Source organism: Molossus molossus, unplaced genomic scaffold, assembly GCF_014108415.1.
Source record: "Molossus molossus isolate mMolMol1 unplaced genomic scaffold, mMolMol1.p scaffold_m16_p_2, whole genome shotgun sequence".
Taxonomy (NCBI): domain Eukaryota; kingdom Metazoa; phylum Chordata; class Mammalia; order Chiroptera; family Molossidae; genus Molossus; species Molossus molossus.
The window spans coordinates 188,526-214,577 of record NW_023425355.1 but is presented as its reverse complement, the minus strand read 5'-3'; the positions used below and the strand labels follow the sequence as shown (position 1 = coordinate 214,577).

The 26,052-nt window shown below is 40.4% G+C and overlaps 1 protein-coding gene across 1 annotated transcript; it reads left to right on the top strand.

Moving 5' to 3' along the window:
• Nucleotides 1-1,689: 1,689 nt before the first annotated feature.
• On the top strand, nucleotides 1,690-25,379 carry UPRT (uracil phosphoribosyltransferase homolog). Its single transcript, XM_036271161.1, has 7 exons — nucleotides 1,690-2,126; nucleotides 15,516-15,558; nucleotides 18,024-18,093; nucleotides 19,562-19,624; nucleotides 21,534-21,695; nucleotides 22,447-22,545; nucleotides 25,039-25,379. Exons 1-7 carry the CDS (start codon nucleotides 1,732-1,734, stop codon nucleotides 25,143-25,145), a joined length of 939 nt encoding a protein of 312 aa, XP_036127054.1. The 5' UTR covers nucleotides 1,690-1,731; the 3' UTR covers nucleotides 25,146-25,379.
• The last annotated feature ends 673 nt before the right edge of the window (nucleotides 25,380-26,052 follow it).

Here is a 26,052-nt window from a genome sequence, read left to right as displayed (position 1 = left end):
CCATCTGGTCCTGGACTTTTATTTTTGGGGAGTTTTTTGAGGGTTGTTTCAATTTCCTCACTGCTGATCAGCTTAGATTTTCCAATTCTTTAAAATTTAGTCTAAGAAGGTTATATATTTCCAGGAACTTAAGCATCTGGTCCTGCTGTCAGCCATGTTACGTTGTTGCTTCACCTGGTTTTGCTGCTTTTCTGGGCCCTGAAATGAAACATAACTGAGGACTAGATGTTATCTCTAGTTGGACCGAAACTCTGTCTCTCTTGTCAACAGGCCCGAAGCTTTGTTCCTAAGATTATTCGATGCTGATCAGAACCTCACTGTCCTGAGGGCTAGGGCTTAAGGCTTAAGGGAGTGGACATGCAAGGGGGAAGGTGCAGGTGAGTCAGGGTGCTGGATGAGTCCAGTTTGAATCAGCTGTCTCAGTTTGTCTATTCCACTTATAAAGGGATTTTCCTGGTTTCTTACTATCCTGCTTCAGTAGTGGACCTAAAATGCTTTCAGAATCCCCATGGTAACTGTAGAGTGTAGGTTCCAACCAATACAGATAAGGAAAACTAGCAGTCAAGCACACTTGGGAAGCTGCAACTTGTTGAGCAGTCTGGTATAGGGCAGGTTTTTGGGAAACCTGCTTGGCATATTTTACTTCCTCTTTTGGTTATGTGGGGGCTAAAATATATTAATACTTTTCCTCCCACCTTCTAAATTCTTCTGGTTCGGCTAATAACCAAATTAACAGAGACAGATTGACAGAAGAAAATCAAATGTTATTGCATATGGGGAATTCACATAGACATGATCATTCCATAAAAATTCCAAAAATACAGTGAGGCAACATTGGGTATATGAGACATTTTGGACAAAGGAGAAAAGGGAGGGGAACAGGGCATTAGATTTCAGAAGTGAGAGTGGGGGATTTACAGGTAGTTGAGAAAGAATGGAACGTCCTTGCTAGGTGACTCAGAAACTTTGGGACACAGGGTTATCTAACAGACCCCTTCCTGAAGCCCTCTTGTTTATCATACTTATTTCAAATTAGGCTAAGGGGAACATCCTAAATTCTACTCCCTGAAGCAGGTTCTTGGTCTGAATCTCTTGGGCAAGAAAGGAGGGGAGGTGTTAAAGGTTCTTTCTGAGTCTTTTATTTTTTCTAATAAACAGTTTTAAATCATTATCCTGAAAAGAAGCTTCAGGGTGACAGAATTTTGGTTCCTTTGGGTACATAGACAAGCTAATCGAAGATGCAGTTACTGAAGTATAATCTCTCTGCCAGGAAACAAAGTCTGAAAACATGGGCCTTGCGTGTGTCATAATTCTATAACCCCCACCGCTAGTTTTTTCTGACTCTACCGCTCACCCAAAGTTCTGCATGCCGAATCCCTGGGGTCTCCTGGAAGACCCTGCAACTAAGCATCCCTCGCCTGTACCGATCTGACAGCTTAGGTGTGGGAACCCACACCACTGGAGTGACTCAAAGAGTTAACAAACAGTGCGGTGCAGATTGGCAGGGAGAGGATCCAATGGAGTGTCCAGGCAGTCTGTACCTCTGGTGAACAGGGCTGGGAGGGGGCGTGGCCAAAGGGAACCAAAGGAAGCCTACGGGGTGAGAGGGCAAGAGAGGCTAGAGATTCCGAGGAGGCGGGGCATTCGGGAGCACGTGAGCATCCACGGCTTCTTCCTGCTGGTCTTTATCCTCAGGGGCTGGTAGCTGCGGGGACAGACCAGGGTCGGTGTATGGCCACGGAGTTACGGTGTCCGGACCCAATGCCCTGTCACAACCAACAAGTGAACTCTGCCTCTACTCCAAGTCCCGAGCCGCCGCCACCTGGCGACCTGGTCCCAGATCACGACCTGGTCCCGGATCACGTGCGGGGAAGCAGCGCCTCCAAGGCCCAGCCGACTCTCCCCAGCAGTCACGCCCATTCCAGCGAGCCAGGGGAGGGGAGCCCTCAGGCCTGCGATGGCGACAGCCTCAACTCGGAGAGCAGCGGTGGCAACGGGAATTATGACGCATCGGCCAGTGACTCCTTCCCAAGGGACGACCAAGTCTCCTGGCAGATTGGGGCTCAGCTTAAGTTGCTACCCATGAATGAGCAGATCCGGGAGCTGCAGACCATTATCCGGGACAAGTGAGCCAAGAACTGAAGGGGAGAGGGAATCGGAGGGTCTCTCTGGAGGTGGGCGGGAATTAGAAGTTAAAAGGGCTAAGGGGTAGTTTTCTTGGCCTGGGGAAACTGGCTTGGGGAGATCTCGGCAGGGCTTTTTCTTTGAAGGGGAGTGTCCCCTGACTCAGACCTCCCACTGACTTTTTCCTAGTCCGTGTTTAATATCCTTTGTGTTGGGGACAAATGAAACCTTGTAGGTAGCTTCCTGCTTCCTCTTTGTCTCTTCTGAGCCATGAGGGACCCTAAGACAGTCCAGGCAGGTAAACGCGCCGGTGGCTGTCTACCTGCTAAATCTGGGATTCTACTCAAGGTTATATTCCATCTCCAATCACATCTGGCTCACAAACAGAAGTAAAGCGATTTCAAGGAAATTCTGTTGTGCTCAACTGGCCATCTGTCCCTTTGGTGTTTGCTATTGCAGATATTGTTTTGTCTAATATCTTTTAGTCTTTGAGTTGAAGTTTACTTGGTCATGCGCAAGCTTATCATTCAAGTCTTATCAGGATTGTTTTATTATAAACTTATAGAACCTTGGCTGTTTCATGTATAGTTAATGGAGCCTTCGGTGCCCTTCCTGGTCCCACAAGATAAGGTAGCAAAAACTTCATCTGAAATGCTATTTTGAGATCTCAAAACTTATGTTGTAGATGGGGTTTCTCAAGGGATATATGTACCATGATGGAACTATAGCTGACTTTTATATTGGCACCACTTTAAATGAGTAGCTGCTGCATGTATAAAAACTAACTTTTTGGTGGATGTTTTGATTTTTTTTAATCCTCACTTGAGGATATTTTTCCATTTATCTCCAGACAGAGTAGGGGAGAGAGAGAAACATCAGTGTGAGAGAGACAGGTCAATCAGTTGCCTCCCACACAGCCCCGAACAGGGCTGGGGACTTAATGGAAACTGAGGTACGTGCCCTTGACCCGGATGGAACTCGGAACTCACAGGCCAAAGCTCGACCGCTGACCAAACTAGCCAGGGCTGTTTTGATCTTTTAAAATGACTACTGAGTCAGGATGCCACCCCCTAAATCAGACTACTGACTTTTTCTTCATACAGTTGTAATAAGCCCCTACTTTGTTTCCCTGATGCAGTTTTTCTCTCTTCCACATACAGCCACACATTACTGAACAATCAATCTTGTTAACATCCCGCTTTGAGTACGTAGCTACCCTACTCAGCAGCTCTCTTTGGCTTCTCAGGGCCTACAGTATAAAGTCCTGCTTCTACCCTCATCTGAAATTCTTTTTTACTCCTCTGCATATTCAAATCATAGGTTTTCTTCAAGGTCAAACCCAGCATTAAATGTTCACTGCTGACAAGAACTTTCCTTCAGTCATTCTTCCTCTGCCAATCTTCCCTGTCCTTTTTCATGCATGAGTCACCTTTTGTTTTGTATGTTGTTATTTGTGTATCACTCTTATCTCACCTAATATATTTTAAGTTCCTTGAGGTTAAAAAATTATATCTTTTACATTTTTTAATTCCAACCATACCTTATAAAGAAAAGATACTCAATTACTAAAGGTTCTTTGTAAAGCTCTTAAAAATTATAGTGTGGCCTGGCCAGTGTGGCTCAGTGGTTGAGCGTTGACCTATGCACTAGGCTGTGAGCCCAGTCCCCAGTGGTGGGCCATTTAGGAGGCAACAGAAGGCCCAATCGATGTTCTCTCTCTTATTGAGGTTTCTATCCCTCTCACCCTCTCCCTTCTTCTCTCTGAAATGAATAAAAAAATATTTTTTAAAAATTATACTATGAGACTATACTATTTAACTATTTTTAATGAATCCATATTGAAAACCACTGGTCATGTGATCTAATAGATGAAGTAGTGATCTCAAAATGCGAAGCATAGGCTTGGTAGTTGTGGTGGGGGAAACAGAAATAAAATTAACTATAAAATGAAGAAAATAGGATGATGATTCTTGTTTCTATAGAGCAAAAGTTGCTGACCTTGAGTCTTGACTCCCTCTGTACCTATAGATGGGCTTAGGGGCTCTAGCAAACCTTCAGACATTATCTGGGAAATGTTATTTGTATGTGCATTTTTAATGGTTGTTTTTATTTATTTTTAAATATTTTTTTTCTTTATTGATTTTAGAGAGAGAGGAAGGGAGAGGGAGACAGATAGAAACATTGATGAGAGAGAACGTCGTCTGGCCACCTCCTGCATGACCCGCACTGGGGATGGGGCCCACAACCTGGGCATGTGTCCTGACCAGGAATCGAACTGGCGACCTCTTGGTGCAGGGGTCGACACTCAACCACTGAGCCACACCGGCCGGACACACAATATATTGTAGAACATTTTCATCACTCCAGCAGAAACCCCATACTCATGAGCAGTCAGTCCCCATTTCCCCCCAACCTACCTAGAGCCCTAGTCTACTTTCTGTCTCTACTGATTTGCCTATACTGGACATTTCATACAAGTGGAATCATACAACATGTGGTGTTTGGTGACTAGTTTTTATTTAGCATAATGTTTTCAAGATTTATTCATGTTGTATCAGTACCCCATTCCTTTTTTGTTTGAATGATATTCTACTTTATGGATATACCACCTTTTTTTAAAGGAAATTTAAAAAATATATGTTTTTATTGATTTTTTTTTTTTTTTAGAGAGAGGGAGGGAGAGATATAAACATCAATGTGAAAGAGAAATCCATTGGCTGCCTCCTGCACACCCCCTACTAGGGATTGAGCATGAAACCCGGGCAAGTGCCCTGACCGATAGTTAAACCAGGACCTCTTGGTCCATTGGACAATGATCAGTCCACTGAGCCACACCGGCCGGGCATGGATATACCACTTTTTTTTTTTTTAAATCCTTACCCAAGGATATTTTTCCATTTATTTTCAGACAGAGTGAAAGGGAGGGAGGGGGAGAGCGAGAGAAAAAAAAACATCTATGTGAGAGAGACACACCGACTGTCTGCCTCACGTATGACCCCGAACAGGGCCGGAGATGAACCACAACCGAGGTATGTGCCTTTGACCGGAATCGAACATGTGACTCTTTGGTCTGCAGTCCAATGCTCTAACCACTGAGCCAAATCAGCCAGGGCAGATATACCACATTTTTTATCCATTTATCAAGTAATGGATATTTGGGTGGTTTCTACTCTGGTTATTATAAATAACGCTGCTATGAACATTTGCATATGTGCCTTTTTTTATGTGGAAACTGTTCCTTAGATTTCATTAGATTTTACGTGATAAGACTAAAGCATTGCTGTAGAACTTGGAGAGGGCATGACATTCAGCATTCATATATGGCAATATCAATACCTGGTTGTATAGCATTACTTAGAAACCTGGATGTAAGTGAAATCTTCTTTTTTTTTTCCTGAGTTTGGAAGGAGACATCAGGGTCCATAATGATCTTAGGCAAGATGTTTAGCATCTCTGTGCTTCAACTTTATTATTTATAAAATGACGATGTTTGCCGTATCTCATGGATCTTCTGGGAGGCTAAAACAAGATACTGTCTGAATATTTGTTATGAACATTGAAAAGCTGTGCACATTTAAGGCATTTCAAGCCTTCATGTTTTGATTTGTGCATGGTTCTTGTTGCATCTATAAGTGCTGGTTTCTTGAGCTTCCAGGAGATAGCAAAGGGCATTAAATTGTACATACAACTCACATTGCTATTTGTAAAAGAACACTGAGAGATCTCAGATAATTTTTATCGTGCTATCATACAGTATGGAAAGACTCACTATGATTTTTGATAAGTAATTGATGCTTAGTTTTTGAGGCTGGAGACAGTGTTTTAGTTTTGTTTTTGTTAATCAAATCTGTTAACAGGGGCCTCTTTTGCTTTTATCTTCAAAAACTGGCATTCCCCCTCCCCACAGAAAAGACGAGTTCCATCCCCTTTAGGGGGCTTGTGTAGGGTGCCTGTGGTAAGAGGATCTGTATTTATGTAGGTCTAGTTATGGAAAGTGCCACCACTTAATCTATCCTGTCTTCCTCAGGACTCAGTCATTCAGAAGTTTATTTGTTTTAATGATTGCAACATCAACGCCCCTATGTATCAGGTACTGTAACAGGCAGACCTTCTTTCTGCCTCCTCGGGGTCCAGACTAGCTCCCAAGATATTACTAAGATATGCCCAATAAATATTATAACAGAAGTATGTATAGTGAGAGGTGACTTCCTCACTCCTAGCTTAAAAGCCAGTAGAAAAATCCACAACTTGCAGGTGACAGTTTTCTCAGTAAGAATGTAGTAGTCTAAAAACATCGGTCAGATCATTTATTTAGTCACACATGGGTCACATAAGAGAAATGACTCCTTCATTTCCAGTTTCGATGGTTGCAAAATCTGAGTGTAGTGTACTTTCCCCTTATAGTTCATGATCTCATATTGAAGGCGATGCAGTGTATTTAAAAGATCATCTTCCCTCCCCATTTTTTGTTGGTGTTTTCTTTTGTCTTCTGAAACATTAAAGTAAAGCTGTTTCAGGAGCTGTGCATCTGAATTGCCTGGGGAGTCTTTTTTTCTCAAAATTTACTTCCCATTTTTAGAGCAGTCTTAGGTGGAACTGAGCACATGTAGCTTTACAAACACCTTGGGTGATTGTGCTGTGTTTAGGCTGGGCCACTGCCCTTTGCATAGTGATTTGCCTGGCTTCAGATTCAGGATATAGGCTGAGCCAGGGATTCCGCACACTAAACAGAACTAGCCTAGAGACCCTGGCCGGGCATCACTCTGAGACCAGAGGAATCTCAGAACTTTTCCCTTCAACCTGTACAAAACTGAAATATCTACCACAGAAAAAAAAAAAAACTGTCACCTGCAAGTTGTTTAAAACATGGACATATTTTTGGTTTCCCTGAGTATTTCATGTGGATTTTTCTACTGGCTTTTAAGCTAGGAGTGAGGAAGTCACCTCTCTCACTATACATACTTCTGTTATAATATTTATTGGGCATATCTTAGTAATATCTTGGGAGCTAGTCTGGACCCCGAGGAGGCAGAAAGAAGGTCTGCCGGTTACAGTACCTGATACATAGGGGCGTTGATGTTGCAATCATTAAAACAAATAAACTTCTGAATGACTGAGTCCTGGGTTCAAAGGGAAAATTATAGATTCTTTTTATTTTTTACCTGATTTTGAATGTTTACATTGAACTTTGCTCTGAGGTGCAAGTAAATAATTAATGATACTATTTTGAGAGCTTTTAAAGAAGGTACTAAAGAGCTGTAGGCTTGATGACTTGCATCTGGCAGGTAGTAAAAGTTATTTTTTTTTAAACTTTTTAAGTCAGATTAGATTAGCTCCAAGTACTTCACTGGGGGTATGTTTTTATGAGGTTGAAGTAAGGAGAAGGAAAATCATTTCTAAATCTTCTGCATACCATGACCAACCTTGGTGCTATTCATTATTTTAGTGATCACATAATAGCAAAGTAACTATGGAAATAGAGTTTATTTGTTTAGAGCTTTCATTAAACATTAACGTTAAATGAAACATTCCTTTGGTTTAAACCTGCCAAAATAACTTTTATTTTAAAAATTTTTTTCTTCCCCTTTTTTTTCCCCCTCACCTAAGGATAGAGTGTGTGGGGGGGAGAGAGAGAGAGAGAGAGAGAAACATCGACGTGAAAGAGATATATCGAGTGGCTTCTGCCTGACCCCAACCAGGGCCGGGGACAAATCACAACGAAGGTATGTGCCCTTGGCCGGAATCGAACCTGCAACTCATTGGTCCACGGGCCCAAACTGGCCAGGGCGATTTTTACGTTACACTTCCCTTTAACATGTTGATTCGAAAACAAAAATGACACTCCCCTACTTAAAACCCTGTGCTGTCTTTCATTATATTTGGAATAAAATTCAAACTTCTTAAAACACAACCTAATGAATGGGAGTAGATATTTGCTAAGAATACATCTGATAAGGAGTTAATATTCAAAATATATAAGGTACTCATACATCTTAACACCAAAAAAAAAAAAACCCTAACCCAATCCAATTTAAAAAGTGGGCAGAGGACCTGAATAGACATTTCTCCAAAGAGGACATACAGATGGCCAGTAGATATATGAAAAGATGCTCAACATCGCTCATCATCAGAAAGATGCACATTAAAACCACAGTGAGATCTTACCCCACAACTGTCAGAATGGCTACCATCAGTGAACCCACAAACAACAAGTGTTGGCAAGGATGTGGAGAAAAGGGAACCCTCATGCACTGTTGGTGGGAATTCATATGGTGCAGCCACTGTGGAAAACAGTGTGGAGGTTCATCACAAAGTTAACAAATGAATTACATATGACCCAGCAATGCCACTTCTGGGTATTTATCTGAAAAAATCCAAAGTGCTGATTCAAAAAGATATATGCATCCCTATGTTTCTTGCAGCATTATTTACAATAACCAAGATATGGAAGCAACATAAGTGTCCATCGATAGATGAGTGGATAAAGAAGATGTGGTACAGCCCTGGCCGGTTTGGCTCAGCGGTTGGAGCATCAGCCCGTGGACCAGAGAGACCCGCGTTTGGTGCCCACTAAGGGCACGTACCTCTTTTGCAATTTGTCCCTGCCCCGGTTGGGTTTGTATGGGTGGCAATCACTTGATGTGTCTTTTTTGCATCGATGTTTCTCCCTCTCTCCCTCCTGCTCTATCTGAAGATGAGTGCAAAAATGTCCTCTGGTGAGGATAAAAAAAAAAGATGAGGTACATAATACACAATGGAATACTACCATTTACATCAGCAGGGGTGGATCCAGAGTGCATTATGCCAAGTGAAATAGGTCAGACAGAGAAAGACAAATACCGTATGATTTTATTTATATGAGGAATCTAAACCAAATAAATGAACAAACAGAACAGAAACAAGCTCATAGATACAGAAAACAAATTGATGGTTGCCAGATGTGAGGGGAGTTGAGAGGGTGGGTGTAAGGGTGAAAGGACTAAGAGGTACAAATTAGCAGTTATAAAAATAGTCATGGGGCCCTGGCCAGCTTGGTTCAGTGGTTAGAGTGTCAGCCTGCGGTCCAGAGAGACCCGGGTTCAGTTCCCACTAAGGGCACGTACCTCGGTTGCAGTTTGCCCCCGGCCCTGGTTGGGTTGTGTGGGTGGCAACCACTCGATGTGTCCCTTTCACGTCGATGTCTCTCTCTCCCTCCAGCTCTATCTGAACAAAAAATGGAAAAATGTCTTCGGGTGAGGATAAAAAAAATAGTCATGGGGATGTAAAGTTCAAAGTACGAAATATAGTCCATAATATTGTAATATCTATATGTGGAGTCAGATGGGTACTAGACTTACTGGAGTGATCACTGCAAATTATATAAATATCTAATCACTCTGTTGTTCGCCTGACACAAATATGATATTGTATGTCAACTATAATTGAAAAATAAGAAAATTCTATGTCTTGATAGTAGTGTAGTAAAGTGATGGGTTTTATTATAAGCAAATTGTACTTAAATAAACTTGACTTAAAAAGTAAACTGGCAGTGGGGTGATATTGAGTAGGTAGATTTATGAAACAATGTTTGATCATTGTGGAAAATAAATGAAAGGTAAATCATTATTCTCCTCTGTCTGCATTTGTATGTGTATAAAGGTTTTTAAAAATCTACCAAAAAAAAAACAAAACCCCAAGAAACATTACAAAAACATACTAGAGATGAACTTGAGTCTGTCTACTTCTTCCTTCTTTACTAAAGTTGCCAAGTAAAATACAAAACACCCAGTTAAATGTGAATTCAGATCAACAGTGAATACTTGTCTCATATAAGTATATCCTAAACATTGCACAGGACATATTTCTGAAATACAAATTTAACTAGGTAACCTGAAGTTTTGTTTGCTAAATCTGGCTACCCTATGCCCAGCCCTAACTTCTCCCACACCAAATACTGAAAACAGTCCTTGAATAATAGTCTTCATTTTTGAAATGACATCTAATTCAGTGCTACTTGGATTTTATTTAAATTAAATTGTTTTAAGTAATGGGACAGAGGCTTTGATGTTATCATCTTTGGAAAGCGTGTAGTCCTACATGCATTTATCTTAGTACATAGGATTTACAAGCTGTATTATAATAGCAGCTACTCCCTCTTCAAAAGGAATATTTCATGTTTTATTTGCCTCCCAGACTCTTTATTTTATTGTTTGCACTGTATGTACATGCCAGTTTGAGTTACAGTGAGAAAAATATCATTAAAATACATCTAATAATTGGTTACTTTTAGTAAACATTCCCTTATTAGAGCAAAATATAAATAATTGCTTTATGGCCTGGCCGGTGTGGCTCAGGGGTTGAGCATCGACCCATGTACCAGGAGGTCACCAGTTTGATTCCTGGTCAGGGCACATGCCAAGGTTGTGGGCCCAATCCCCAGTGGGAGGCACACAGGAGGAGGCCAAATGATGTTTCTAGCTCTCTCCCTTTCCCTTCCTCTCTCTTTAAAATCAATAAAGAAAAAAAAGTAATTGCTTTGCTCAAGGACTTGGAATCAGAGAGTTTCAGGCTGAGAAGAACCTTGAAATACTTCACCTATGTAAGTCTTCATATTTTCATCACTTTAATGGTGGTAATAATAGAATCTACCTCTTAAAGTTGTGTAAGGATTAGATGAGATAATGCACCAAAAGTCTTTATTACTTAGCACCAAGGATGCTTTTAATAAATGATGACCTGTGGGAAAGAAGGGAGTAATATATGTGTAATATTAGGTACCTGCTATAACTTTTGGACCTCTTTAGGAAAGCTTTATACATAAATCTTTGTACACTTGGCATATATGTAAGGATAAATAGAGAGAGGGAGAGTTGTTAAAATCCTTTTTGTAGGAAAACAGGAGGGATTGTCAAGGTCATTCTGAGTAGAGAGAAGTAGCAGAGAGTGATCAAGTGGGAATTTCTGCTCTAGAAACTGAAGTTCTAATTGTCCCAGGGGAGGATGTTGTGAAGATTAGTAAAGAGAAGTGTCTTTTAAATTTGAATTGGGAGGGCCTGTAGGCAGAGCACTTATGCCCTACCACTCAGTGTCAATTACCCCAGACTGGCAGAGATGCACTTTCCATCTCCAGCAGGAAGATGTTTTTCTACTCTACTACTCCGTTAGGAAGAAGGAGGATCTTCTCCCTGCCACCCACTCAGCCAATGAAAGACTCAGCCATTAGAAAGTCACTACAGCCCTGGCTGGTTTGGCTCAGCAGTGAGACTGTTGGCCCCCTGACCGAAGGGTCAAGGCTTTGATTCCTGGTTAAGGACATGTACCTGGGTTGCAAGTTCAATCCCCAGCCCCCATTGGGGTTGGAGTCATGTGGGAAGAAGCCAATCCATGTGTCTCTCTCACATCGGTATTTTTATTTTTTATCCTCACTTGAGGACAGAGTGGGAGGGACAGTGAGGGGGGGGGGGAGAGAGAGAGAGAGAAACATCGACGTGAAAGGGACACATCAAATGGCTGCCACCCGCACGGCCCAACTAGAGCCCAACCAGGGCCGGGGACAAACTGCAACCGAGGTACGTGCCCTTAGCGGGAACCAAACCCGGGTCTCTCTGAACTGCAGGCCGACGCTCTAACTGCTGAGCCAAACTGGGCCAGGGCCTCTCCTTTCATATTTCTATGTCTTATGGATGATAAGTAAATACCTATTAACCACTTGAAAGAAAGGTCAGTGAGATTCCAGGTTTTTCTTCTTGGTTTGGGTTTGCTATGACATGTACATGTTGTTAAATTCTGCTGGAGCCTCTCTGGGAAATTTGAAGTTGCTTTATAGACATTCTCAGGGAAGGAAAAAGTCAGTGAATTCAAACCAATGCTGAAGCCTCCTGCCCTGTTCGCTAGACATGTGCAAACTTAGGTTTACCAAGCCCACATTAAAATGATGATTTAAATTCCAGTATGATTCTCATTCTTTCTGGTTTCAGTGAAGATCATTTTTAAAAAATGGCTGCCGGTGGCGTTCATTTTGTTGCTACAGATGTGTGACATAGTTGTTTGGGGGAAATGTCAAGAAAAGTGTGTTCTCAGACATGGTTAGGTCTGCATTGTTAATCCTGTTTGGAGTTTGTACAATTTAAAAGATGCTCAGCTTAACATTAATTAGATTTCCATGCTGTGAACTATGAGTGTCTGGATATCACTAAATATCTGATATTTGGTCACTTGGATATATTTTAGAATATTCCAGGCATGTGTGTTAGTGTGTCTGTTGCTTTGTAATGATTTTGCATTCGATCTTATTCGGGACTGTTATTAGATAGAGGTGGTTAAAATGTCTCTCAGCCCTGGCTGGTTTGGCTCAGCGGTTGGAGCGATGGCCTGTGGACCAGAGAGTCCCGGGTTCGGTTCCCACTAGGGGTACATACCAAAAAAATTAAAAATAAAAATAAATAAAAGAAATGTCATTAAAAATAAATAAATAAATAAAATGTTTCTCAAAGCTTTGTTTGTAATATGAGAGATTTTTAAGAAATGGTTTTAAGATAAAAGTTAAGAGTTATAATTTGAAACAAATTGCATGGGATTAATAAAACCTGGGGTCTAGTTTACAGTAAAACACCTTTTTAACATATACTTTAGTCCAGTGTTGGGCCTAAAGTAGGGGCTCAGAGAAAATGTGTAACTTCATTGATCTAACAAATAAATACCTGCTTTATGACACCAGTGTTAAACAGTGTTAAGGATTTAAATGTGGATGTTGAAACCCACTGTGGGTTTTTTTAAAAAAAATGCAACCAACTTAGTGTATTCTGGCTGTTTGTCATATATGATTTCGAGCCGTGAATACTTTAATTGGAAGTCAAATAGCTATAAAGAGATGACAGTTCATATTAGTTCGTAGTGTGTACCTTTCTAGGAATGTAGAGAAGGTAATTATGTGAAAGTTAACAACTGAGGCTGATATTTTGGGGGAGAGTGTGAAAGGTATCGAAATGTCTGATTCCAAAATAAAGTAACAGATTTGGTCAACTCTGATCACTTAACCTAATATAACTTTTCTATGTAATGAATTTGTGTGTAACTGTGCAGAAAGTAAAAATAATTATTTCAAATGTGTTCCCAAGATATGTTTCTGAATATTTCTTTAAGACCAATCCAGACTTTTCTTCCCTATTGACAAACTGTGTTCTGGCTGCCTAGACAACTTTGTACAGATCTAGCTAACAGGGCAGTAGGCTTCAGTATTTCTTTTGTAGTTCACTGACTTTTTCTTCCTTGGCAAGCATGTTGTGAAGATTAGTTAAAGAAATGAAAGGTGCTAGTGTAGTAGTATGGTTTCATTTGAAAATCACAGTACATAACACAGAGCCTGTTTTAAGTGGTCTCTCTGTGTATGCAGTAGTTGTGTGTGAATAGAGTTTTCTGAGTTTAGGGAATATTTATATATAAAGAATATAGGCCTATATTCTTGCCATTGCTCAATTATGGTCCATATTTTAGAGAGCTGATGTAACTGAACAGGACAAGAATTCATCCCTGTTGGCACACGGCAGAGCCAAATACCAAACACCCAGTTTTGCAGTGGAGAAAGTGTAGTCACTTCTTTTGCAGAATGCTAAGCAAGGAGAATGGGAAGCTGTATTGCTTTAAAGCCTGAACTCTCCAATGCCTTCTCATTCGGGCCTTTTAAGGGCAAAAGTTATGAGTAAGGAGTTCAGGGTCCTGAGCTATGTTGATTGGTGAATTCTTTTGCAAACTTCAGCAGTGTGGTTTGTTCTGCTCCTAGTCTCAACAGAAAGAGAATTTTCTAAGGCATCTTGGGATTGAGTGTCAGTACATTATCTTAAGAGCACTAAGAAAAGAATGGGGCTATATATTTCATGCCTACCAGGCTACATCTTCTGTTATCTTAAGAGAACAACTTCTAAAACTTGCTTTAGCCCAGCCAGAGTGGCTCGGTGGTTGAGCGTTGACCCATGCACCAAGAGGTTGCCGATTTGATTCCCGGTCAGGGCACACGCTCAGGTTGTGGGCCAGATCCCGAGTGGGGGGCGTGCAGGAGGCGGCCAGTCGATGTTTCTTGCTCCCCCTCCCCCTTCCTTTCTCTCTAAAATCAATAAAGAAAAAAAATTTTAAACTTGCTTTACAGGCAGGCCTGCAGAACCCAAGACCTGACTACATTCCAAGTACAACTATGACTTTTGAAGATGAATTTAATCATTTTAACTAAAAGCTATATTCTAATATATTTAGTCTGTTATGATTTCCTGTTTGTTTCATTAATATCCATAATATGATAGAACCCTGGCTGCTCTAAGAAATCTATTGCTTTTTCCTATCAGCGAAAGTAAATGCAGTTTGAAAAGTTAGTCATGATTGATGGTATACTGATATAATATGTGTTTGCATATGCCATTTTGATGCTGTGTTAGGGAACGTGTGAGGTATGCTACGTATAGGCAGATGGTTTTTTTTTAATCCTCATTCGAGGACAGTTTTGCATTTTTCCTCAGATAGAGCGGGAGGGAGACAGAGAGAAACATCGATGTGAGAGAGATACATTGAGTGGCTGCCACCCACATGGGCCGGGGACAAACTGCAACCGAGGTACGTGCCACTAGTGGGAACCGAACCCAGGACTCTGTGGTCCACAGGCCGACGCTGTAACCACTGAGCCAAACCAGCCAGGGCCAGATGGGGATTTTTAAATCCATGAACTGTAGCTCAGTCTGTTTAGTCAAATCATTTAACTTGTATGGGAGAAGGAGGAGGAACAATACTCAATTTTTTATGTACAGGAAAAAAATTGTCAACCTTTTAATATTCCCTTTTTGACTGGTTAACAGGTTGTGGATAAGTACAGTCTCAGATTATTATTACTTGGGTACCTCAGGATATGAAAGGATTGAGCAGAAAGAAATGTACAGGGAAATGGCAGAAAGATCTAGGGAACAAAATATTTGACTGAAAAATAGGCAAAAGGAACAAATTGTTAATCCATACTTTCAGAAAGAGATCTTAGAAATTAGGTTACGCATTCTTTTTCTTTTATCCTCACCCGAGGACATTTTGTTTTTTACATTTATCTTCAGATAGAGCAGGAACAAGAGAGGGAGGAAGAGAGAGAGAGAAACATCGATGTGAGAGAGATGCATCGAGTGGCTGCCACCCGCATGACCCAACCAGGGCCGGGGACAAACTGCAACCGAGGTACCTGCCCTTAGTGGGAACCGAACCCGGGTCTCTCTGGTCCACAGGCCGACGCTCTAACCGCTGAGCCAAACCAGCAGGGCGCACATGTGAACTTTTACGCTCTTAGTATATAATAGGTTGTGATATCATTGTTACATTACATAATGAGTAATATCTTACCTTAAAGCTCTAATGTAGAGTAAAACTTGTACTACTTTTTTTTTTAGGACAGCCAGTAGAGGAGACTTCATGTTTTCTGCGGATCGTTTGGTAGGTGAAGGCTTTCCATATTCATTTCATTGTTGTTCCTAGTAATAGAAACATAGTAGGCCAAGGGTTTTTTATTATTTTAATTTAGAACATTCTGGGGGTGAGAGAGATTGTACCAAGTAACCATCATCTTGCTAGACTTCTGAAGTACTGTTTCTACTGTTGCATTAACGCTCTGTCTCAATCCCTTTCACCTCAAAGCATTGCCCATAAATTCATTTTCTGTGGCTCTCAGATACAGCTACCTCTCAAATGGATCTTAGTAACGTGGTCATAAGTAACCCTTAAATGCCTCATCTTAGAGCAGTCAAATGAAGTACATTAAAAGAATGCCAAAGATGTAAGGAGACCTAGTAGTTACCCTGTGATACCCATGTAATGCACAAAAAGAAACTCTCTTGTAGCTTACACGGGAGGTATTTATTTTGCCTCTTCTCTTCTGTACTATCCTCACATGTGAAATATTAAGTTGAACTACCTATGATTTACTCATGGACTTTTGTTTAAGACTGACCAAGCTCAATTCTGTTTAGCTAGTGTGGTCTGAGAGGATCTCAGAGCAGACTGTTTTGTCTTCAGGATAAACACTGTGTTGTTTCCTTCTTGTGTTTATATCTAAGTATGCTCAGTGCTTAGAATGAGGTTGACACACTTTCTGCTGTGGTTATTAACATTCATCCATTCATGAAATATATATTGAATTCCTGTAAGTCAGGCACTGTGCTAGGCTGTGTTGTAGGGGGAGGAGATACAGCAGTAAAGAATACAGACACATGGTCCCTGCACTCATGGAGTTTGCAATCTAAACACTATTGTCAGTATTTAATTTGGGAAAGAGAGAAAAGTGGTTTATTAATTTTCATTTAGATTATTCCTGGGGAAAATATTTCAAAAGAGTGTAGAAAACTATTCTACTTTTGGCTTCAGAGGCAACTTGTATTTACAATTATTTAAGTTTGTAAAGGCAATAATAACCCTTGGCTTTCATCAAGATAAATGTAATTGTCTGGCTGGTGTGGCTCAGTGGATGAGCGTGGACCCCTGCACTAAGAGGTCGCTGGTTCGATTCCTGGTCAGGGCACATGCCCAGGTTGTGGGTCCAATTCCCAGTGGGGGGGCGTGCAGGAGGCGGCCAATCGATGTTCTCTCTCACTGATGTTTCTATCTCTCCCTTCCTTTCTCTCTGTTCATTGGTAGAAAATGGTTTCTCATTCTTTTATTTATTTATTTTTGCTTTCCTTATGCCCCTTTTCTACAGAAAGTAGGGGTTACGTTTGTGGTTATTGTAAAATGCTTGCCTGAAAGAGCAGGCATTATATTTTAATCAACTGAGATACTAAGGATCAAGGCCAGTACTCACCTGAGAGGATGATCATCGTGGCCTCTCTGTTCTCTGCAGTAGGTCCTGATGTTGGGAGGTGGCGGTGGAGGTTCTGTGTGGTTGTGGTAGGGACTGAAGCTATGTAGGTTTCTAGTGTTGAGGAATTTTAGTATACTGTCTCTTCTAGGACACGGATCCCATTATAATCGACATTAATTCTATCCTGAATTTATCAGGATTTGCTTCCCTGGCACTCAGATCTTTTATTCACCCTTGTATTATGTCCTTGTATAAGGCCTGGACACACAAGTTTCTGTCCCAAGGTTTCAGGAGAGGTAAGACACTTTAGAGGAGTGTTACCCAGAGGAGATCTAAGTGCGGGCCCATTTAGCATTGATCATTTTATTGACAACAACAGGGTGTTGTGTTGTCATAACAGAGCATGGGGCCTGGCATTTCTACCTGCTGTTCCTGATTCTCAATCAATAGTGAAATATTGATTGCAGAAAATGTGTGTTGCAAGACTCAACAACACTCTGGTTGACTCCAGGTGCTCAGAAGAAGGAATATCATGTCTGGTTGTTGGAAGCTGTTTTTTGTACTTCTGGTGGATTCTTTCCTCCATACCACACATTAAGATCATGAGGAACCTTTGTGTTTTAACTGAGAAGCCCCAATGCGTCCAACTGCTTCCTCCTACTCATTGGTTTAACCCTATCCACTCGTTTATTTTGTAGTAAGAAGTTTCAGGCTGCATTTGGATTATGGTGGGTCTTGTTAAAAACAACCTAACTGAACAATTTCAAAGTATTGAACAAGGCAAAGAAGTTCCCTCTGGGGACTATTTCCAGAGTAACCAGAAGTTTATTCCTTCCAAGGCTGTCTGCCATGACTCTTGGCACTTGCTATAATTTTGCATCTCTTTTAATATAGCCTGCTTGAGCCTTTTTTTGTGTCTAACCAAGCTTGGATACCTTACAGCAAGCAGCCTGGCACTTGGATCTATCTCTGTCTCTGACACATGAGCTAAATCTTTATTTACCTGATGTGTTTCTGAATTTTGCCAAGTGTTCAGCTCCAGAGGCAAACAGGTAACAGGAGATTCTTAGCAGATTTTCAACTTATTCTTTCTTTTACTTTCTAGATCAGACTTGTTGTGGAAGAGGGATTGAATCAGCTACCATATAAAGAATGCATGGTAACCACTCCAACAGGTAACCAGAGCTGTTTCTGTCATATTTTTCTCATAAAAATTCTGAGTTACGCTCGGCTGGTGTGGCTCAGTGGACTGAGCATCGTCCCGTGGACTGAGAGGTCTCGGTTCGATTCCCCCTCAGGGCATGTGCCTGGGTCGTGGGCTCCGTGGAGGCAGCCGATCGATGTCCTGCTTACGTGGATGTTTCTCTCTCTCTCTCTCCCCCTTCCTGTCTCTCTAAAAAATCAATAAAAACATATTTTTTTAAAAAATTCTGAGTTAGAATTGGGGGGAAAGGGAAAGAAAACAATTTTTATAAATTAGTATGCAGAATGTGGAGTCTAGGTGGAGCTGTTCTTTTAAACAACTTAATAAACCTAGAGACATTTAGGAAAGACATTTATGTGGATGACTTTTTGTTAATGGCCTGCTTTCAATCCAAGTTAAAGGTTAATAAATACTCTTCAGCATGCGGGTGATGCCTTTGATGACAGCCCATTGGGACCAGAGTTGAGAATTGCTGGAAGCAAATGGGTGGGCTGGTTTGGCATTTAAACTCCAAGGAAAAGCAGGAGAAGTAAAAAATACACAGAAAACTCAAAATGATGAGAATTCGAGAAGGTGCTTTGTGCTTCTCAAATAAAAAGCAGCCAAAGATCCCTGTTTCAGGAACTTGACATTTTGATTTGTTTTCTCAGTAAATAAGGGAAGCTGTTCTGTTCAAAGTTCAACTCTTTAAATTGGGGGCTGCGCTGCATAATTGAAACACATTTAGGATGGAACCAAGAGCTGAACATGTCTTGGTAACTCAGTCTCTTTCTTTTGCTTTTTAAGGCAGAATGGAGGCTCGTAAAAAGGGACAGAATGAGGAAGCTCTTTGCTGTGGCTCGCAGTGGGTGCCTGTTTGAATCGATGGTGTTTATAGCATCCTTAGGGTGCAGTGATTCTCTGAACTCAATTTGAGGACTATGTGAATATCATGCTATCATATGTCCTATTCCCACTTGATAAAGTCCACCTTTCCCAATTATCCATATGGGTTTCTTATGAAGAATTAAGAAATTGCCCTCACCGGTCTTGCTCAGTGGTTAGAGCGTCGGCCCGCGGACCGAAGAGTTGCGGGTTTGATTCTGGTCAAGGGCATGTACCTCGGTGGTTCATCCTGGCCCTGGTTGGGGTCATGCAGGAGGCAGCCAGTCAGTACGTCTCTCTCGCATCGATGTTTCTCTCTCTCTCTGTGTCCCTCTCTCCCTCCTGCTCTATCTGAAGATAGGTGCAAGAATGTCCTCGGGTGAGGATAAAAAAAAAAAAGAACTATGGAAAGTCTTGGCTCTTCTCGTTACTTTCACAGGGAACTTAAGACATTATATAATGTGTCTGGACAAAGCTTGCACAGTACCCATCTGCTTTAAAGTATAGTCACTTTATAAAATAAGTAAGTTGTTCCAGTGATGAAAGATAAATTCTTTGGATTTATTTTTCAACAGGGTACAAGTATGAAGGAGTGAAATTCGAGAAGGGAAATTGTGGCGTCAGCATAATGAGAAGCGGTAGGTTCGCATGTGTGTGATCTTGTCTCTCTGCACACAAAGACACAGTCGCTGCTTCCCAGGACAGAAGGGAGCTTCTCTGTCACACTTGCAGCCTACTTGACCTTAAATCTCACCGCCTGTGTTGTTTTGTCCTCATGGTGCATTGGAATTGTGGCCTATGTGTTGCTGAGTTTGGCTAATTTTTTTTTCCAGATGTATCTTCAGACTAAGTGGTAAGTTTGGCTAATTTTAACTGCAGAACATCTTCCCTGGTGGCCTGCCCCCATGGGCAAGCCAGCTTCCAAAAGATTCAGGGGACGGTGGGAGGATAGGAGGGTGCGATAATGCTGTTTTGGGGAGAGGAGGGCAGTTTGGAGATTTATGGAATGTGCCACAATTTCAAGCCTGCAGAACTTTGCATACCTGGCTGGAGAAAACATTTTTTCTATTGTTTTTTTTTTGAGCTGAACTGAATGACCTGTTTGGTAATTTTAGTTTATTTATGATGAGTATGTGACCATATAGGCAGAAGCACTTAACTACCATTAACTGTAGGTATTTCAGGTTTCTGGTCTCATAAATACTGTATTTCTGTTTGAGTCCAACTGATCACCCTTCTAAACTAACCTTTGTGCAGCAAAATCATGTATGTATAAGTAGCACCTATATGTGTTACATGGGGATGGTTATTTCTGTTCAGCAACTTAATTATTTTTTGCACAAGATCCAGGGAACAGTGGAAGCCCCACTTGTTTCCACTGGAAACAGACGGATTTATTTTTTACAAACATTTAAGCGTTCCCTTTTCTCCTCTTTCTGTAAAGTTCTGTTTGTGAACAACTGAATACCTGAAGTAAAATAGGAGCTTTCAACTCCCTTTGTATTAGAAGGTAGCTCTTAAACAATGTGAGGATTTTCAGGACCATATTTTACAACCTTTTGAAACAACCTGGCAAAGTCAATGGAAATGGGCTTTTATGTTACAATTTCCTCTGTTTCAGTCCAGCTCCTGCCCTAAAAGGAGCCTAGTGTGCACCAGAGGACCAGGGGGTGATGCATAGACAGGGTTGTTTTTAACCTGAAGAGCTATTGGTCAGTTTTCATGTATATTAGAAACTGTTTCTATGTCCACAGTAGTGATTATAAAGTTTCTTCTCAAAATATATGTAAACAAAAATGATTAATTTAAGGAAAAATATTAAGTAAATAATAATACAAGTAGAATTCTGATGTAGGCTAAAATCTTGAAGGTGGTATGAGAATGATTGACTTTTGGCAAACACTTCCTTAAAAGATTTCAGACTCAGAATAGCTGAGGTTGCCATGTTTAGAAACTGAGAGGGTGGTGGTACTGTTGATTGTGGTTCTTTGTGGGGAGAGGGAATAATGTACTATTTTGTCACCATTTGCCAGCAAAACTGTTACTACTGAAGTCATTGCTGGAGCTAAGTGATGTTTTCTGATGCCACCTTGATCTCAAAGGAGATCCTTTCGTCTGTAGCCTTCATTCTTCCATAAACCTTTTATACTTTTTCAGATGGCAGGAACAAGTTTAGGTGTTTTAAAGTCTTCCTTAAGTGATAAGAGTAAAATGTTCATGTTGGAAAAGGTCAGGGAACAGCTTAACAAAGCACTTTATTTCCTGTAATTGTGGAAGCATGACAGCTCTAAAATTTCTAAGCCAGCAACAAAACTAGCTTATTCTCCTTTCACTGACTAGCCCATAACCTAGTTTCATTGACGTGCACTAAGTATAAAATATAAACACATCAGAAGTAATGCTATTAGCTTAAGAAGAATTGCTCCCATCTTGACAATGTCCTTTTTCTATTAATAATAGTCATAGACACAGCTTTGGACTATTCTTGGACTTGCACTCTGTCTCCCCTAACCCTTTTTTCCCTTCTTTTTCATTATCTTCTTCAAGGTGAGGCAATGGAACAAGGTTTACGAGATTGCTGTCGATCCATACGCATTGGAAAGATCCTCATTCAGAGTGATGAGGAGACACAAAGAGCCAAAGTATATTATGCCAAGTTCCCTCCAGACATTTATAAGAGAAAAGTCCTGCTGATGTACCCAATTCTCAGTGAGTGGCTTGAATTTAATTTTAACCTTTGGTTAGAGTTTAAATTCAACTTAGTGCCTACCTTCTGGCTACCCCTCATAATGCAAAAACTGTTTCTAAATGTTTTTATCTCACTTGGCTTTGGAGTTGCCCTGGGCAGTTCATTGGAGAATTTTTATTGAGTAATAAGAGAATATACATTCATCAAACTTTATTAGTTCCAAAGAGTTTCTTTCTTAAAATTAACACATTGAAGCAATGGGTCTAGTGAGGCAAAATATATAAAGCACAGAAAATATGGTGAACTATGTCCCTTCTCTGGCCCAGAGAGTTAGAGCAGTGATGTTTCATGTCCATTATTGAAAATAATGAAGCTTTGTTTAGTGGTGTCTTATGTTACATTACTAAACTGCCTTTCCTGCAAAAAAGCATCAAATACATTTGTAGATAAATGTTTTCTTGTGGGGTTTTTTTGTTGTTGTTTTTTATCCTCACCCAAGGACATTTTCCCATTTTTGTTCAGATAGAGTGGGAGGGAGAGAGAGAAAGATAGAAACATGAATGTGAAAGGGACACATCAAGTGGCTGCCTCCCGCACAACCCAACCAGGGTCAGGGATGAACAACAACCGAGGTACGTGCCCTTGACCAGAAGCGAACCCGCGACTCATTGGTCCGTGGGCTGACGCTCTAACTGCTGAGCTAAACCGGCCAGGGCCATTTTTAGATAAATGTTAAAGTTGGCAATTCATTTGGTTGTCATTTGATTCCAGGCACTGGAAATACTGTAATTGAAGCTGTAAAGGTTCTTATAGAACATGGAGTTCAACCCAGTGTCATCATCCTACTAAGTCTGTTCTCCACCCCTCATGGTAAGTTCAGCAAGAGGCAGTGACAGGCTCTGGATAGTCATTGGGTGGGTAAGTGTGCATCTCATGAAAAGTTTATTTGCTTCCACATTAAATCTAAATCTAATATTGGTAGTTAAAATTTATATATATATATAATCCTCACCCAAGGACATTATTGCATTTATCTTCAGATAGAGTGGGAGGGAGAGGAGGAAGAGAGAGAAACATCAATGTGAGAGAGATACATTGTGTGGCTACCACCCACATGACCCCAACTGGGTCCGGGGACAAACCGCAACCGAGGTACATGCCCTTAGCAGGAACCAAACCCGGGACTTTCTGGTCCACAGGCCAACACTCTAACTCCTGAGCGAAACCGGCCAGGGCAAAATTTATATTTTTTATCTGTAAGCCTAGTGATAATATTTTATACCGTTCTAATGTTGCTTAAATTCAAATGAAAAAGTATGAAATAACCCCATAGAAGGGGATTGCTACTGTTTTCTTGGTGGCCCTGTTTGGGTACACCTGTAAATGGCTCTATTTCTCCTGGTTCCTCATATGAGCCAGAGAGCTGCTCCCAAACAGCAAGAAATTAGAGGTTCTAGCTAGCCCTGTGGTCTTCCTTAAATAAGCATCGCAGTGTGAAGCAAAGAGCAGAAGTTTTTAAACTTAGATTTCTGCTCAGAGCCTTGTGAGAAAACTGTGTGTTCTCTATTTCCTGAGGGAGGTAAGCCTAATTTAAGACCCTGCTTTTTTTGCCACGGAATCTAGGACAATTGTGAAAGTATCCTAATAAAATAATTATAGATGCATATAGAAATATTTAGTGTAAGAAGAAATTTGAAAGTATGTAAAAGACTTACAATAAGGAAATGGTTAAACAAATATACATTCAAAGGATGTAATGTTATGTAACTGTTAAACCATATTTTTGAAAAATAATGACATCAAAAAAATCTATGTGGTAAATGTAAAAGAACAGGATAAAAAAATAACAGCATTAGAATAGTGTTAAATGTTATTACCAAGTTTAGAGATGATGAATACAAATTATAACTATGACTGTTATCACTATTATGACTACCAAAATCAGACTTGGATTTAACATGGAACCTAATATATCTTTCCTCAGCAAGACGGTGTCAATGGGGGAAAAAGGAGAAGCATCTGTAACAAAAATAAATAAAATAATTTTAAAAATGAAATATGACTTCTAGGTTGGGCATTTCCTCATTTGCAAAGGTTCCAAGTCTCAGCCAACCCTGAACTGGCTACAGAGTATCCATTTTGGGAGGGCTGTGTTCAGTAGGCAATTGATTATTTTGCTTTTTTTTTTTCAAAATCCTCACCCAAGGATATTTTTATATTTATTTTCAGACAGAGTGGGAGGGACAGAAAAAGAGAGAGAGAAAAACACTGATGTGAGAGAGACACATCGACTGGTTGCCACCCGCACGACCCCAACTGGGGCCGGGGACGAACTGCAACCGAGGTACGTGCCCTTGGCTGGAATTGAACACAGGTCTCTTTGGTCCGTGGGCTGATGCTCTAACCGCTGAGCCAAACTGGCCAGGGCTATTTTGCTGTTTCATAATAAAGAAAATACCTGCAGTTCAAATGTTGATAGTGACAAAGGGTGATTTGCTTGGTCATCCATTTATATATAACAGGTAGCACTGTAAACATTGAGATAAACAAATAAGTATTGAGTTATCTGCCTTTAGGGTAGAAAAATAAGTTAGTTTTAATAGTGTACATTACAATACTATACTATTCTTTGACATTATAGATGGAAAAAAAAATGGTGTTCTTTGGCAGCCTTGCTATCTATGGCGTTTTAGTTTGAGTGGGGGACTAGCTAGTTCCTTTCCCTGCTCTTTCCTCCTTCCCTCCCTCCCCTGCAAAAGCTAGAGTACTAATTTCTTAACAGCTGGATTGCTCTGACATAAAGAAATGTTTGCACTTCTTTCCCAATGTTCCAGTTGAGAAACCATCATCTTACGTATGATCCCGTTTTCAGAAAGAACTATATTCTCTTTATTCTAGCTGCCTTTAAAATAGAACAAGACAAAGACTCTTCAAGGGAAAGTTGCTTTTCAGGTATCATACATTAAAAAACTAAGAGATTATTAGCCCGGCTGGTGTGGCTCAGGGGTTGAGCATCGACCCATGCACCAAGAGGTCACTGGTTCGATTCCCAGTCAGGACACATGTAGGTTGTGGGGCCAATCCGCAGTGGGGAGCATGCAGGAGGCGGCCAATTGATGTTCTCTCTCGTTGATGTTTCAGTCTCCTTCTCCTTTCCTCTCTCTCTAAAAAAATCAATAAAGAAAATGAGAGAAAAAAAAAACCCACCTAAAACTAAGAGATTAACCAAGTCTCACTAGGTATCCAAAGGTCATTGTTCTCTGTCATCTATCAATATGAGGTGTAGTGACTGACCACAGAATTCCTACTATGTTACCAAAAATCCTACAATAATAATAATTTTCTTCCTTTCATTTTTTGAAGGTGCCAAATCAATCATTCAAGAGTTTCCAGAGATAACAATTTTAACTACTGAAGTTCATCCTGTTGCACCTACACATTTTGGACAGAAATACTTTGGAACAGACTAAGTTATTGAAGGAAAAATAATTGTCTTGTGTAATATTACAGTTATATTTTGAGATTTTACCTATTTTACTGATTCACTTGAGGAATGGCAGAGAAAATTGTGTTAAAGATGCTTTATAACTTTTGGAAATGAATATAATAAAAAGAAGATCTTTGAGGTTTATTTTATTTTGTTTGGTTATTTTTTGACTGTCGGCACCAAATTTGTCAATGAATCACACAAAACTCTTAGAAAATATTTAAATACTATTTTTATACAAATTGCTGGTTCCTCAGTACATTGAAACTGTTCCCAAATTTATGAACTTTCTCTTGCAGTCACAAATAAACCCAAATGGGACTAAGTTCTTAGGCCCACTGTAATTTGTATTTTGTTTCGTTTGCTTTTAGTTCTATGGAGTTTTCATTTACGTGGCTGTTTTCACCTTCCTCTACTATTTATTTCCACGTACTAAACATGTAACTTGGAGAGGATGAAAAAAAATCCTCCTTGAATTTCACATTTCCCTAATATTCTCACTCAATTGGCAGACCCCGGACATGTGGTCAGCTTTTCAGTCAAGCAATTATATTGTTCCTGACTCATTTCTTACCCAGTGTAGTGCTGATAGGTGACTTGCCAAGTGTAATGCAGTGAAGAAAATGGTGGGGCATGTCCTGCATCTGTAACTGTAGCATTAAGTTACATAGAGCGAACCAGGGATGTCTGGATGCTGACAAGGAAGGGCTAAGTACGATTCATGCTGAGTTTTATGGCCAATAAATAAATTAAATGCTTGATTTTTAATTTGAATGTTTCTACTAGAGGCTTTTGATTTGGAAATTATTTATTTTTGCATGTGTGTCAACTGTAGATAAAATGGGAATGATACCATGATATTTTTAAAAATCTCTAAACTTTATGATTCA

Bases quoted from the DNA above. Each gene is read 5' to 3' on its own strand.
- UPRT (XM_036271161.1), top strand. From the start codon at position 1,732: ATGGCCACGGAGTTACGGTGTCCGGACCCAATGCCCTGTCACAACCAA. The intron at 21,696-22,446 runs GTGAGTGGCTTG...ATTTGATTCCAG, and splicing joins GCTGATGTACCCAATTCTCA to GCACTGGAAATACTGTAATT. The intron at 22,546-25,038 runs GTAAGTTCAGCA...CATTTTTTGAAG, and splicing joins TCTGTTCTCCACCCCTCATG to GTGCCAAATCAATCATTCAA.